Source organism: Opisthocomus hoazin, chromosome 8 (assembly GCF_030867145.1).
Source record: "Opisthocomus hoazin isolate bOpiHoa1 chromosome 8, bOpiHoa1.hap1, whole genome shotgun sequence".
Classification (NCBI taxonomy): Eukaryota; Metazoa; Chordata; class Aves; order Opisthocomiformes; family Opisthocomidae; genus Opisthocomus; species Opisthocomus hoazin.
This window is the reverse complement of record NC_134421.1, coordinates 54997274-55012121: the sequence shown is the minus strand read 5'-3', so window position 1 is coordinate 55012121 and position 14848 is coordinate 54997274. Positions and strand designations below refer to the sequence as shown.

At 37.4% G+C, this 14848-nt stretch overlaps 1 protein-coding gene across 10 annotated transcripts in view; it reads left to right on the top strand.

Moving 5' to 3' along the window:
• TAFA5 (TAFA chemokine like family member 5) overlaps positions 1 to 14848 on the top strand; it is a 495240-nt gene that overhangs the window by 367815 nt on the left and 112577 nt on the right. For 7 of the 10 annotated variants that reach the window (XR_012764914.1, XM_075429210.1, XM_075429213.1 and 4 more), the window contains one exon: positions 2446 to 2573. Coding sequence is in view for 6 of the 10 variants with exons in the window: in XM_075429210.1 (XP_075285325.1) it covers positions 2446 to 2573 (128 nt within the window). In the remaining 4 variants the exon portion in view is untranslated. Of the gene's footprint in view, positions 1 to 2445; positions 2574 to 6947; positions 7068 to 7977; positions 8028 to 14848 lie in introns of those variants that run through there. The other 3 variants (XR_012764911.1, XR_012764910.1, XR_012764912.1) reach the window with 2 other exon arrangements.

Below are 14848 nucleotides of genomic sequence, written 5' to 3'. Positions count from 1 at the left end.
TACTCAGAGCAAAGACTCCATATATTTGTGGCATTACCAATAGCTGCATTCTGAGATAGCAGCCAAGCAAACACTAAGAGTAATTCACAAAGAAGATAAATATATATATTTTTTTAAAGACTAGTCCAAATTATGTTTCCAGGAAAATCTCCCACCTGAGATAGCAGAGGCAATCTAGTACATATTTTTGAGTTTAACTGACTATTCAGTCTTTCAGTGATCCTTCATGTTGTTGAAACATCGATAGAAATAGCCATTTTGATATGTGAATTGCAAAATATATGCATGCAAATGGGTGAGGTTTGGTGTTAACATTTTACTGAGCTTTTTCTGTAAAGCCTGCAACTGGATGCACGCCTTCACTCAGGAAGGACGAGGCTCGCATCTGTTACATAGGAAATGCTAGCCTCAAAAACTGATATGATCCAGTTCTCAGCAGAGCAGTACCTACAGACCCCAAGCACAGTCCAGATTTCTGTATATTATGTGCTATACAAACTTACTGGATTTGCTTCAAAAAACTGTAGTTATGAAAATTGTTTGGGAATCATTCCTCCAGCAATATATATATTGCCTAATGAACAGTGCAAATTCCTATGTAGACGTTTGGGAGCTAAAGTGTTTTTCATAATGAAAATCTTAGTATGAATTTCAGATTGAGCTTCCACTGAAAGAAATCAGTGTTCTTTGTATTGCTAGAGTTTACCAATTGTACCAGGACTGAGGACACAAATTGTTTCATGTCAAAATGTTGGAAAGGATTTTATTAAAAGACTTTAAATTACATGTCTATTTCTTGACATGATCCAGTGGCAATGGGAATTGTGTTCTTCAGTAGTTCCAGACAGAAGAAGTCAGGGGTGTAGAGAGGCTGAATCACACATTCAGGTGAACATGAAGAGCTGCAGCTACTGCTGGGTATAAATGCCTGCTTGTAAGCTTCTCAGACCCAAAATTGATTTGGAGCATCATAAGCTTCTTGTATTCTTATCTTGATAAATATGCCTCCTGTAGTTCTCTTTTTGTTGGACTCATGACTATTGAAGATGTATTGCATGTATTGGTGTCACACACCAACATAGAGGAAGACGTGATCTGCGTCCCTGTATGTGGAACTTGTTCTGCCCTTGAATCCTAGGAGAGTTATGTACAAATTGAGGGGGTGTAGCTTTCTTATAGTCTAGCCCAGGATTGCCGAGGTGATCTCTGAAGGAACTGAGGACCATTTTCTGTGGACTGCAAGCCTTACAGTCTGAGTAAAAGACAGATTGTCTGGGGGGGCCTTACCTTGTTTAGGACAAGTATATGGCACCATGTAAGCGAGTGCATCTCTGTATATGTATTTTATAAAAAATGTCCCAAACTAACACTCCGCCCTACAATTTGGCCTATAGAGTGAAAGAATGACAACATATTAGATATTAGTCATATTGCTTAATATTCTGTGAGAAGGAACCCAGATACTACAGAGGTGAACTCAAAAATATTATTATAATCCAGAATGAAGTCTACAGGAATTAAAGCGCCCTTTCTCCCTGCCTTGAATAAAAATTTCGCCCTACAGCTCCTCTGCATCTAGTTTAGTGCAGTCAGAGCTCTGTTGTTCCAAGACAACTTGCTGTGTGTGACCTTGAGGAAATTCTGCAGAACTACCTTACCAGAGACGCAAGTGTTAAGAGGAGCCACAGAGCACACACAGCATGACTTTTCAGACAGTTAGGGGCCTTCCTGACTAGACTTCCTTTCTCTCGTATTAATAGGGTAATAGGGTATTTGTTCCAATCTTTTCCCTCTGCTTATTGTCTCCTTTGCCATGATTTCCCAACCTTTACTTCATTCATCACCTGCCCTTCTTATGTTCCTCGTTCCTGCCCCTAACTATGCCCCTACCATTGCAAGTATCACAGAGTTTCACAATTGTTGTCATTATGTTGACCCCTCTACCAGTTTATTATAGCTTTTCTCTCTCCAGTGTGTCTCATATCTATTTACACTGTAAGCACTTTGGGATAAGGAGTGTCTACTCAGGAGTGTACAGAGACTAACACAATGAATCCTAGTTGTAGGTCACTTTTAGGCTACCATAATGATTAGTTAGGATAGTAAATCTTCATTTATTAGCCCCTCTCCAACAATATTTTCTTTACTGTAAGGAGCACAGAATTTGAAAATTAGCTGACTTCTATTTTCTTTCAATTTATAACAGAGCTGTCTTTTGTTTTGTTGTTTTTTAAATTTTAGTTTTATTATGAAATTTTTTGGCACAGCAGGTGGTGTAAATAATTTTGTAAATTGCCTAGGGCTGTCTACATCATAACCTATGGCTGCATTATCAGATGATAAAAATAGACAACTCAAATGAGAAAGTGTTTAGAGATAAGTGAAAAGTGAATTCTCCTGCCAATTGTTTTTAGTTGTGTTTTTTTTTTCATTTCTGTTCCATAGCACGAATTATCAAAACAAAACAGTGGTGTGAAATGCTTCCATGTTTAGAAGGAGAAGGCTGTGATCTGCTAATCAATAAATCAGGCTGGACCTGTACACAACCCGGAGGACGGATAAAGACAACCACGGTAGGTCACTTCTCTGTTCTATATTTCTTCAGTTTCTCATTTACTTTAGGTTATTGAAAAATAAAGAGTGAGATTTCTAACTGTAATTGTGGCACAGATATATAAAGTCTGTTGCCTTATAATTAAGCTGTATGCCCAAGTGTGATTAGTGAAATACACAGCAATGTTATCACAAAGGTAGGAAAAATGTGTAATTCCCACAGTTACAAAGCGTGGAAATTACATCAAGGTTTTCTTAAAAGGCACGAGTGGTTTAACTAATGTTTGTATTCAGCCTGAAGACAGGATCTTATTGCTTTGCTGTAGAAAAATTTTCTTATGCTGAGGAAGTGTAGGGTATAAAACTGAACACAGGTCTAGCAGGTTGAAAAGAGAGCTGTCATTGGGAATTGGGGAGAAAATATTTTTTGCTATTCCCAGTGTACTGGAAAAGCAAATTGCACAGGTAGATCTTTAGTTTTCAGCGAGACAATCAGTGAGACCTATAGAAAACATAGTAAAAGATCCCTTCTTTCAAATTCCTTTTGGTCCTGGCTTGCTGATAAAACACTCTACTCTGATTTGGTGTCTTGGGGCATGTGCTTGTGGTGAAGCTGACAGTATATATGGTAGTAATAGTTTCTAGGGCCTTTAACATATCTAGATTTCTAGAAAATGTTCTCAAATACTAATAATTCTTTGACTTCAGAAATGGAAAATATGTGAAGACATATAATACAGCAATACTCTGATAGCTTGCTACACCTCTTGAAATGATTTCCCCCCTATAATCTTGTTTTTTAGATTTACATGGAGCTTGAGTGTAATTTACAGAAGTGCATTTTCAAGAATATTTAGTCTTAAAACTACTTATCAGTGAGGACTAAATTAAGGCCCATCATTCCCTGCACAATTTGTCTGTCTGAGCAGGAGACAGACTGCAGTACAAAACCTTTTATTGTTTTAGAATGCCTATATTTTGGAAAATTTCCATGTTTTTCATTTAAAAAAAAAAAAAGAAAGAAGATTTGATAGGGCTTTATGAGATACATTTTTTGATGCTCCTGTATTTATCAGGCATAATATTCCATATGGACAGGACTATAAAACTTAACGCAGTCTCTGAGGTCTTACTTCTACTTATATTGTTTGCCTTTTGATCTTTTGCATTCAAATTATGTAAGAGTGACATAAAAAAACAAAGGAAAGAAATAAGCTTTTGAAACATTACTGCCAACTTCCAAGGGCAAGGAGACCTAATACGGTACCTTTGTCATACTTGAAATATTATCTTAAATCTTGTTAATTCATGGGTATTTGCTGTACCTGCGATACACAGAAAACCCATGTACTGTGACACATTGCCAGCTGTCATTATAGTTCTTTATTTGATGTTTTATGCTAATGGCATGACTGAGTAATGCAAAGTAAACAGATCTATCCTTCAGTATCTATCCTTAATGAAGTGATTCAGATATCCTTTCAGATTAAACACCAGAAGCCTGATTCTGAATTCTTCCTTGTCTGTATAGCTCTTTAATGCTATTGAAATGAATGGAATGACTCATGATTTTGATTAACGTAAATGAAATCATAATCATACCCTATCAGTGCAATTAAGTCCATGGCAAGCGTAGTATTATAAAACAGACTCTCCCCCACACAGAGACATCATTGTTATTGGTGAGGAGAGATTCTGCCAGAGAGCCAACTGTAGAACAGCTCTGAGCATAAGCCCTCATCTAACATCAAGCAGTCTTCAACAGTTGGTATCACACTACAGATGCACAACAAACACACAGTACTTTTCAGTCAAACCAGACTAGCAACTCAAAATACTTAAAGGAGCACTGAATCCAGAAGGGGAAGCAGGAAAAAAAGATAAGGGGAAAAAAAAAACCTGAAAAAAGCACCCAAGAAACCCCAGTCTTGGGGTATTATTCCAGTAATAATACAGTATTACTAGAATATTAAGAACAAAAAAATACATTTATTTGTTCTTTAGCTGCTTGGTTGAAGGATAAGCTTTGGACAATGGTAATAGATTTGGGAACTGTCTTAGGATGACTCTGTGAGGTTCATGGCTATGATTAAAAAGAAATAAATTTTCTAACAGAAACACAAAGAGACATTATTTACTGTAGCAGTACTCTTAGGTCAACAGCTGCTGATGCAATCAAGTAATTTCTATATCTGCTCCTAATTAACGCACTTGAGTTGCCAGGCCTATCATGGCATCTAGGTGTAACATGAAGGGTTTCTGGCTGGGAAGGGCCAGAAAAATGGCCACCAGATAGTATGGGAAAATAAATGTCCAAACTTATTGAATTAATTGCTATAAACAAAATGTCTGTTATTAAGTAGAAATAATTCTTGACCACATCACCAGCAAAAGCCAGATTAGGTCCTTAATTTGTTAACTATCAATTTTGTTAACACACATTTGTTAATGTAATATTTGCAGGCCTTTCCTGCTAATATTAGTTTGTATCTTGAAGATACTTGGCAGTAGGTCTTGCATTATCGTAGAGGTGGTAGATCACATAGCAGAGATATTACTGTTTGGTAAATGCTGAGACAATAATTTTCCACCCATACTAAAACCAGAACAGTATTGAACTCTGATGGACTGAGACCAGCTGTTGTGGTAATACCAGTTTTCTCATTGATTCCAGGAGGTTGTGTGCAAGTGTAACTTTTTAGGTACTGGGTTTAGAAGTAGCGCGTGGAAAGATAGAACTAGTGGAGATCCTATGTAGGACATCAGCTCCTCCGCTTCTCCTTATGTGAGAATATTGTTTAGGACTCACAGTTAAATATGTTCTTCCTTATGTGAGAATATTGTTTAGGACTCACAGTTAAATATGTTTCTACCAAAAAACAGAAAAAATAGGAATTGTTTTCTGTAAATTAGTTTAACATTTAGTATTTTCTCTATGGAAATACCAAGTATAGAGCAAATGAAAATACCTATTTCTCTAAAGCAAAAGTGCAATTTCTGCAAATTGTTTGGAAAGCACTACTGCTACTTTGTGCTTTGTGTCGTAATTGTTTACACTTTTTATGTAGAGACAGATTTTTTCACTGCCTGGCACTTTTTGTGATCACCTCTGGAAATAATGCAACCAAATCAGAATACTCTCCTCACATGGGTAATAGTAGTTTATATCCATTTTGTGCTCACTTTGCACAGCTATAAATGACTACACAAGGTGCAAGGCAAAGGAAAATCAGACTCAGATTATACTCTAAATGGATCTGGATGTCACTTCTGCCCTGTCATCCTTTCTACAAGGTGTGAATGAACCAAAGATTTTTCATCTGCTAAGAGGCTTTTAGAATTGAGTATTGACTGGGCTAACTGCCAATCTATGTATTAAGAAGCTGACTGTCAATACAAGGAAACAATATGGCAACTTGTAAAAGAAGATAACAAGAGAATACTACACAATTGTTAGCACTTTCAACGTACTCAGTACTTTCATATAACAAAAGTCCTTACAGTCACTTTAAAATCACCTACCTTCTTAAAAATTTATTTTCTTTTTGCTATTCTCATTAATCTTTCAATTTTTTTTTAAATGAAGCTGTATGATTTTTTAAAAGAGTATGTAGTTTCAATAGTGTCAGAATATATGCCTTTTTTTTAAAGAGATATTGCTGAAGGGCCCGTCCATTTATATTTAAAGTGTAAAATTTGCCAGTATATAGATGAGAAGATACACAAAGTATTTGCTTTAGAGGGGAGATTAATTTTAGCACCAAAGTATATATATGTTGTCAATGATCCATCACTACCTAATTGCTAATTAATTAATTCTTTCTTCTACATGATGTGATTTCAATGGATGGAGCTTAACAGAACATTCATGCGCCAGTTCCTCAGTAGCAAACCTTTTAAAACCTCTGCGGTTTTACTGCTAAATTAGCTGAAGTGGGAAATTAAGGAGTATGAAGAAGCTAAGAGAGAGCTCACAGTGGATAAAAGGTGTGATTTTTCTGACATGGAGCTCAGTGCTTAGCTAGCAGAATTTACTAAGGATCTAGCTTCACCAAGGGACATGACTTTCTTAATAGAGTTTACTTACACACAGAGCAACTTAGCATTCCTCACCATTAATATAAATGACATGCTGGCTGGGTTGGAAAGGCAATTTGTTCCTTACCCTGAAAAATACAACAGCTATTTGTATTGGCTGCAAGTGAAATTAAGATTTTTCTGCAGAGCTTTATCATACACATATGTGTGATAAAGGTAACTCAGATAAAAAGTACTGGTTTGCTTTTCATCATTGACTTACGAGCAATGTGTTCTCATTATTACATTCAAAGTAAAAAGAAATATATTTATATGTTACATATTTGTAACATACTTGAGAATTTACTTTTTTTTAGACTGAAGACCAGCTGGAAATGTCCTGAGGCCATGGTCTAGTGGTCTGAGCTTGGGACTGGGAGCCAGAAACTCCTGAGCTCTTATCCCGGCTCTGACAGTGACTCCCTCTGTGGCCTTGGGTAAGTCACTGAACTTCTCTGCCTCAGTTTACCCAGCAGTAAAAATAAGATTAAAAATCCTTAGCTACCTACTTTAGTGAATTTGGGAGTCCTGAGTTAATATTTCAAGAGGTTTAGAAATTCAGATTTACTTAAAAATAAAAATACTGTTATTTATAGATGTCCTTATTGGTGATATTCATGTTGTTGTTAGATATTCACATAACCCTGGAATTCCTGTACTTAGCCTCACCTACATTCCAGCTCTGGGTGTTTCTAAATGTGCATTTCACATCTCCACAGGTCAGCTGATTTTATTTGGTTAAGCTGTTTCTGGAAGTTTTTTGACATCCTGCCAGTTCTAGTTCTGGCAATGCCCACCAAAACAAGATTTTAGGCAGCACTAAGTTAGGGCAGTGGAACGATGCAGGCATGCATGCCGTGCCAAATTAAGTTTCCCTTTTCCTCTTTGTCAGAAGTAATCAACTTATGAAACAGATACATTAAATCTACTTGTCAGAAGTTCATCTGCCAAGTTCCCTCTCTGTCCTAACTGTAACAGGAACACTACATACAGACCAAGATACATATTTTTCATGAGGCTAATGTATCCCCTCATACTAATCCTAAAAACAGCTTTTAGAAACAAGCAGGAAGTTATAATCCTGAATTTGCCATCATTCATAGCCAAGACTGTTGGGGAGTCAGAATATTTGGCTGTGTTTAAGCTATGAGACCAGGTTCAAGGTCCATATACATGTACAACTGTGAGTCCCAATGTCTTCTCTGTCTTAACTTTTTCTGTGTGGACCTCTTCATGATGGCATGCCTGTCACTGCCTTGTGAGAAATCTTAGCAGCAGCAGAAAGGGCTCTCACATATACACTTAGGTAGTGGAATAGATCATTAACTCAGCTTGATTCTCTTGCAGATCATCCTCAACCATGCTCACTCTGATTTTCTTGTTGGATTTCAAGAAATCTGGTTTATGAAAATCACTGGCATCTGTATACTTAACTCCTGCTGTCAGCCAGTTAGACCTTCATGAGCTCTGAGACCATTGCTTCATCAAGTATTATGCATCACAAAGTCCTCTAAAACTAACTCAGGTCTCAGTAGGGTAGCTCTGAAATTGCTATTTGAATAAAGTTTCCTGAGACCGCTACCACATGATTGGAAGCTAGCCTGAAATGCCTTTTATATGTTAAAATGTTTATGTGCTCTGCCTTTTATGTTTATATACCAAGTTGAGAAAGGGTAGAACATGAACAGTTTCTGCAGAAGATCTTCCACAGGTATTGTTGGATGTGTGACTGTATATATGGAGTACCAGAACTAGGTTGCTCATAATCAACATCTTATTCTAATGTAACTGCATATCTACAGGATCAGCCCTAGTCATGGTCCAGTGCTTTAACTGAGCTTTCTAATATTTTTTTATTCATGTGATTATCTTCCCAGTAGTACTAGCAGTCATTATGAGAGAAAATACCAGTTCTTGACGTGTCATAGCCTTGTGCTTCGGTGTATACTCTGTAGATATGTACTGCAAGATCTAGATTCAATGTATTGTTTATTTCCATGGCTTTCAAGAGATTTCTATGCTCTGAACAGAGTTTCCATTGCTCTAGTTGTTTAGAAAAGCTATCATAATTTCCAAATGGGTCATCATTGCAGTTCTGGAACTAGATTCCTTTCTATTAATTTCCAAACAAGTTAGCATGTGAGTTGGATGTCTTAAGTCTCAGAAAGGTTAAAAGCCATATTTCTATTTCTTGTATTAGAGAAGAAGCATAGAATCATAACATCATAGAATAGTTGGAGTTGGAAGGGATCTGTAAAGGGTATCTAGTCCAATCTCCCCGCAGTAAGATTAGCTCAAGACAAGCTTACAAGTAGATAGGTGGGATAGTCTTCGTGGCCCCATGTCATAGGTCCTTCATGCACTGAGGGAGCTAAACAGAAGTAAAATTGTCAGGAAGCTGAAGAACCAAAGCAGAGTGGGCCCATGCTATTGCTTCGTAATATGCAAGTTCTTTTGGATATTAGTAATTCTTCAACTAGTACAGTCTTTTCAAAGCTGTGCACTCAATTGTAGCACCAATGTGCTGAAACACGCCTATTCAATTCTCCATCATCCTTATCGAAATACACTGCTTTACGGCAAATAACTTATCTTCAAGTCCTAAATCCAAAATGTTAGCAAAGGCTTTGCGATTTTTGTAAACTTCGTGTTGAAAGGAGCTGGCAGAAACTTGAAGATCCACCTTAAAGAGGTTAGGTGCCTTCCTCTGTCCTGAATGCTAAATATGGGTTCTACTGATGTTCAGTGATTCACAGTGCCTGAAAAGAGACCACAGTTTACTCCACGAATAGCTTGGAGTAAAATACCTAAGTTCAAATCATCATTTGTTGACATCTCCCATAATTCAGTGGAAGAAAATAGGAAAACACAGGTTTTGTTCTTTTCTTTCAGAACACATATTTTCAGATTTTGATGGGGAATTAAAATAGCCTCACGTGGTCTGTGTGGTCTGTTTTAAAGATATTGCAAATCCTGCATGAATAAATAAGCTCAATTCTCAGATAGACAAGATTTCTAGAGATAACTTTTCTTTCAGGATTACTTTTTTTTAACTGATATTCATATCGGGAGGTTGCTTCTAGTGTTCAGTCCCATCTGACTATGCTAACTTAGAGGCAGGACAGATTTAGATTCAGTGAGGTAAACCTGGTTTAACAATTAACCCTTAGGAATTGTTGGTTGGGTTTTTTGTGGTATGGGTTAATCTGTATTTAAAACCAGTTAGTTCACTTGGGCTACCTTCTGATCCATTTGAGGTCTGAACTGTCACTTTGAGTAAGTAAACAAAAGCAGATTCTACCCCAGGCAATAATAATAAGTTTCCAATCATCTGTTTAATGGTTTTGTGGAATAAATTTTGTTTTCAGTAAATAAACCCCAAAAATGGCATGGGTTGGTTTTATTTTTTCTATACTTTGAAAACAAAATTCTGAAACATATACAAAACCACATCTGTAATTTGGGGAGTTCAATGACTACTATGTCATAGTGTGAACCCACCCAATAAATGGTGGATGTCTATCCAAGTTCAAATGTATACAAAACGTTAAAAGCTGCACTTTAAGGAATGCTTGAATTGTTAAGTTGGTCCTGATTAAAAAAAACCCAAAACTTTAATTTGAAATTCGTTCAAAATTCCGTAATTTTACAGTACATCAGTAAAAATTATATTTTCATATGGGAGTAAGATTCTCATCAATCTCCTCAGAAACAAAAAAAGAACGTTAGTTTTAAAAATGGAGGGCCCAGGACGTAGACAATTGAGATCAACAATGGATGATTCAGGTTGCTGCATGGGAAAATTACAGGCCCATCAAAGAGTGGATGTGAAGAGGCTGATGCTACATTTTGTTACTATTGTTTAGCACCTTAGTCACCATCTACATTTGGTTAGGCCTTCGCAAACGCTGAAATAGCATTGTAACCGGTCTAAGAAATTATCATGTTAAGAATTAGTACATTAATAAACTGAGATTGACAAAAATGGAACAAGAAGAGTTAAACCATATTCATATTCATAATGGTAATGTTGGGTCTTTTTCTGTTTTGACAACTCTTAGCATTACAGATAAACATTCTAAATGGGATTTAGTTTCCTCAGCTTATCATTTTGTGCATTCGGATACTTAAAGGTATTGAAGACATCTTGCATAGGGTGAGCATGAATAACAGAGCACCTATAGGTCAGTGCCATTGCAGGGTGGCGGCTGGAGGCCATGCAGGAGATGCTAGTTCACTAGCTGCCTGTGTTAAGCAACTAAATCCCAGCCCCAATCTGCTAAACCAGACAACTTGATACAGTGCTGCCCACTCCTACCATGTATGCTTCATGACAGATTGACATTGTATGAAGGTTCTGATTTCTTGCATGAATATGAGAAAATCAATTTTCATTTAATAAGTGATTGCAAAGAGAGACTATATGAGGAAACAAGTCTGAAGGTTACTTGTGCAATTTCTTGATTCCCTGTAAACAGCACAACACACTGTAAGAAGTAATTCAACAGATGCTATATGCCATGTTGTTGAACTGAAGGGGACTACAGATACATTGTATATGTTGAAGAAAAAATAGTTTTGGTAAGGCAAACGAGGAAGAAAGCTGGAAAAGACAGAACTTGACTATATAGTTTGAATCATATTTTTTGTGGGCATGCAATGGAAAACTATGAAGGCTGGAAACTGGTATGTCACAACAATTTCAAGAATTTAAAATTATGCTGAATTTATTACCCATTTCACACAGTGAGGATGTTCATGGTACAAGTGTTAGAAGATGAGGGTGTTGCACATGTATATCCATTTTGTAACTTTTTTTAAGAATACCCCCAAATATTTCTATTAAATCACGCAAAGCAAGCGAGAATTCTTGGACTGAACAAAAAGGACCAGTAAATAAGGAAAATTAAATAGGTGTTATGGTACAGGGGTTCTTATAATCCATTTGACACATTATTTCTTAAAATCATACTTGAAAATCAATTCAGAAAGGCCTGTCACATTGAAAACTGCTATTTCAACAAGCTACTGATGAAGGACCTGTGAACAGTGCATAATAACAGTTAACAGAAGTGTATTGATCTAGGTCAAGGTGGCCCAGGAAGCAACAGATTTTTGAAAGGACTACTCTTATTTTATTAAGAATGGTTTCAAGAATATAAAAGATGTTAAGCTCTTAAGTGTTATTGAAAATCTGTGGAAGGCAGGCACATAACAGACATTTCTGCTTTCTGTTATTCCTCTGCTATATTTTCATTAAATATCTGGAGTATAGCTCCAGTACTTAGTAGGATTATGTCTGCACACAAGTTTCTCTACCTTGGGGGCAGACCTCAAGGGTAAGGTTCCCTCTTTTTGATCTGGTTAGCCCCTGTCTGAGACTGTCTTCTCACCTACTCCTGCTGTTCACTTGCATAAGGGCATGCTAGGCTATGAAGAAAGACATTTCAATTTACAGAGTCATGGTAAAGTGGTAGTCCAAATCTTGGGCTACTGCTAAGTTTCATTACAGATTAGCACTCTCATCACATGGCTGAGACTGGAGGTTGGAAGTGAACAAAACCAGCTGATCCTTGATCCGTATAAAACCAGGCAAAGGTGGGACACTAAAATCAAATAGCAAAATATAGAAGAATAGGACCTTTCTTTCAAATGAAAGTGCAGTTTCATGGTAACCTAAACCGATCCAAATCCAGACTGCCTCAGTCCCATTCTCCCACCACACTCTGGCTGTATATGCCTGACCTCTGTTTTGAGCAGGCACAAAGTGCTTGGGCAAATGTCTGGGATGCCAAACGGGCACCACTTTTTGCCAGGTTTAGTTTTCAACCACATCAGCTTCTGATTGTAATTCTGCAGATTAACCCAGAAAACACAGATACAGAGCAGTTTAAATTATTCTAGGCCAAAACCTGTGGGGTATGTCTGCCTTTGTTATGTAGTTCCAACACCTGTTGGGTCATCAGCAACTGCTGCTAGATACCTAGTTAGTTTTTTCAGGTAACACTGCTATTCTTCCCCATTTGCACCTGCCAAAGAATTCTAAAAGTTGCCTCTGGGGTGCAGACAAAGTGTATGAAATGTGTCCCACATGTGAAATACACTGGTGTACCCTATGTGAAGGGGATAAAATATTTGAAAGCCCATGTCCTGAACTGTGGAGGATGCTATACTTTTCTAGAGTGGGGATTTTAAAGGTAGCCTCTCTACTCTTTAGGACTATTCTCCATTTACATTAAAGAATGTATAAAGACATATATCGCAATTCTAAATCTGCATGCTGTCCCTCTGTGAATAATGTGGCAACAGATCGATGTCTGGAGAAATATTTGTTCATACTGATAGATATTGGACATCTCTAGGTACATAAAGAAATCTGGATTTCATCTAAGACTGAGAGATATTCCCTTGAGGAAATAATATTGGTTGTTCGAAAAGAAGTAGGATGTGCTGTAGGGAAACTCTTTTGGAGGAATATTCCAGGGACCTAGCTGGACATGTGATAATACAGCCAAGAAGTTCTTGTAAGGAGCCAGTTCCGACCAGTGAGTCATAAAAATAAAAGAAGAATGGAGGGGGGAGAAGCATGGTGTCAGTGAAAATTAAGTGTTTAATCTCTGTCAGTACCTAAAAAGAAGTTGGCTGAGATCTGCAGGGCTTAAGTGTGTAGTAAATTTTGGAGGTCACATGCAAATAATTAAGACCCTAAATCTTGTGATAGGGGCCAAGCTTAGGAAGGTAATGCACTTAGGGAAGGAAGCATATAGGCCCTGTATAGTGTTTCCTTTAGTACCTGAGGTGTGTATCAACCCGACAGAGATCAAGGAAACAAGATAAGGACATCCACAGAGTATCCACAGAACATCTAGAGTAGGCTGCCACACTACTCCACAAATCACACAACCTGCCAGACTGGGGCCTATCCCAGGTGAGGCCCCTTTGTAGCCTTTTTTGGAGATTCTTGTGCAGAAAGCAATTAAAGACTGATGGGTCCAGATGGCGAAAATAAGTAAAAAGTAACCTGAGTTTGTGACCTAGTAAGAAGGGGACTCCTCTGAGCAAGAAGGAAGCACTGAGTACTGATCCTACTTTTTTTTTTTTCATTAAATACGTCTAAGACCTGAGAAATGCACTCCTCTCCCTTGGTCATGTTTCTGATGGATTCAGAGCTCTACAGGTGACTTAGGCATGGTTTGCGCATCGGTAGCAGGTTAGGAGTGCTCTGGAGACTTATGCATATTTTAGGTACTGAAACACTCCTTTCAGACAGTATTAAAGCTTATTCGCCTTGCTTCTCAAACAAAGGCGTTCATGAATATCTATGGAACTTCTCCTCAGGCGTTTACATATCTTCATGTCCTGTTCTGTCGGGTCCCCAAATTATTTTACTTCAATTTGCCTTGAGACAACTGAAGTCTATGTTAAGACTTAAATGGAATTTAAAAGAAGGGTCCCCATAAAGCTGGAAAGGTAATGTAAAAATCCCTGAAGGAGCTAAAATGTAACAAACTGATGACAGCTCCTGTGAAAATATGGATAAAACACATCCTAATCCCACAGGAAAATCAAAGAACATCAAAACACATGTAGTATTATCTGTGCAGATTAACATAAAGCAGAAAGAGTTGTTGAACTGACTGAAATGGTGGCTAACAGGGGAGACAGAGATGAAGCCACTAACAATCCATAACTAATTCAACATTGTAAAATCATAGAGGAAAAGGAAACATATAAGGTAGCCTGCAGAGGTGAAAGTATGGCTAGCTAAAAATTTAGGAAAAAAAAAATTAGTGGTTCAGTCTATTAGGCTGTGGAATAGTTTCTCAGGGCTGGAAACGTCACCAATTTTTCAGTTCAAAGCTAGCTTGAATAAAGATCTAGAAAGAGTGCTGTGGGGATCAGCCTTGTATTGGTAGGAGATGAAATAGATTAACTGATTGGCCTTTACTAGCTCTAATGTTATGATTATTTTTTAACCATCTTTATAAAAAATGTAGTGGAATAACTCATAAACCATATGAGGGGAAGAGTTGTGATACCCTGAGATTGCTTTGAGTCATCAGACACAATTTTTCTCACAGAGATTAGTTGTCTGTTCATCCACACAGACAGTGGTCACAGAAACTTGCTATTGAATTGTGCTGTGGAGTAATAGTTCTTCTTTTATGTGACTGGAAGAGGATGGATGGATGGATGGTAGGGGTTATTTCAGTATTAC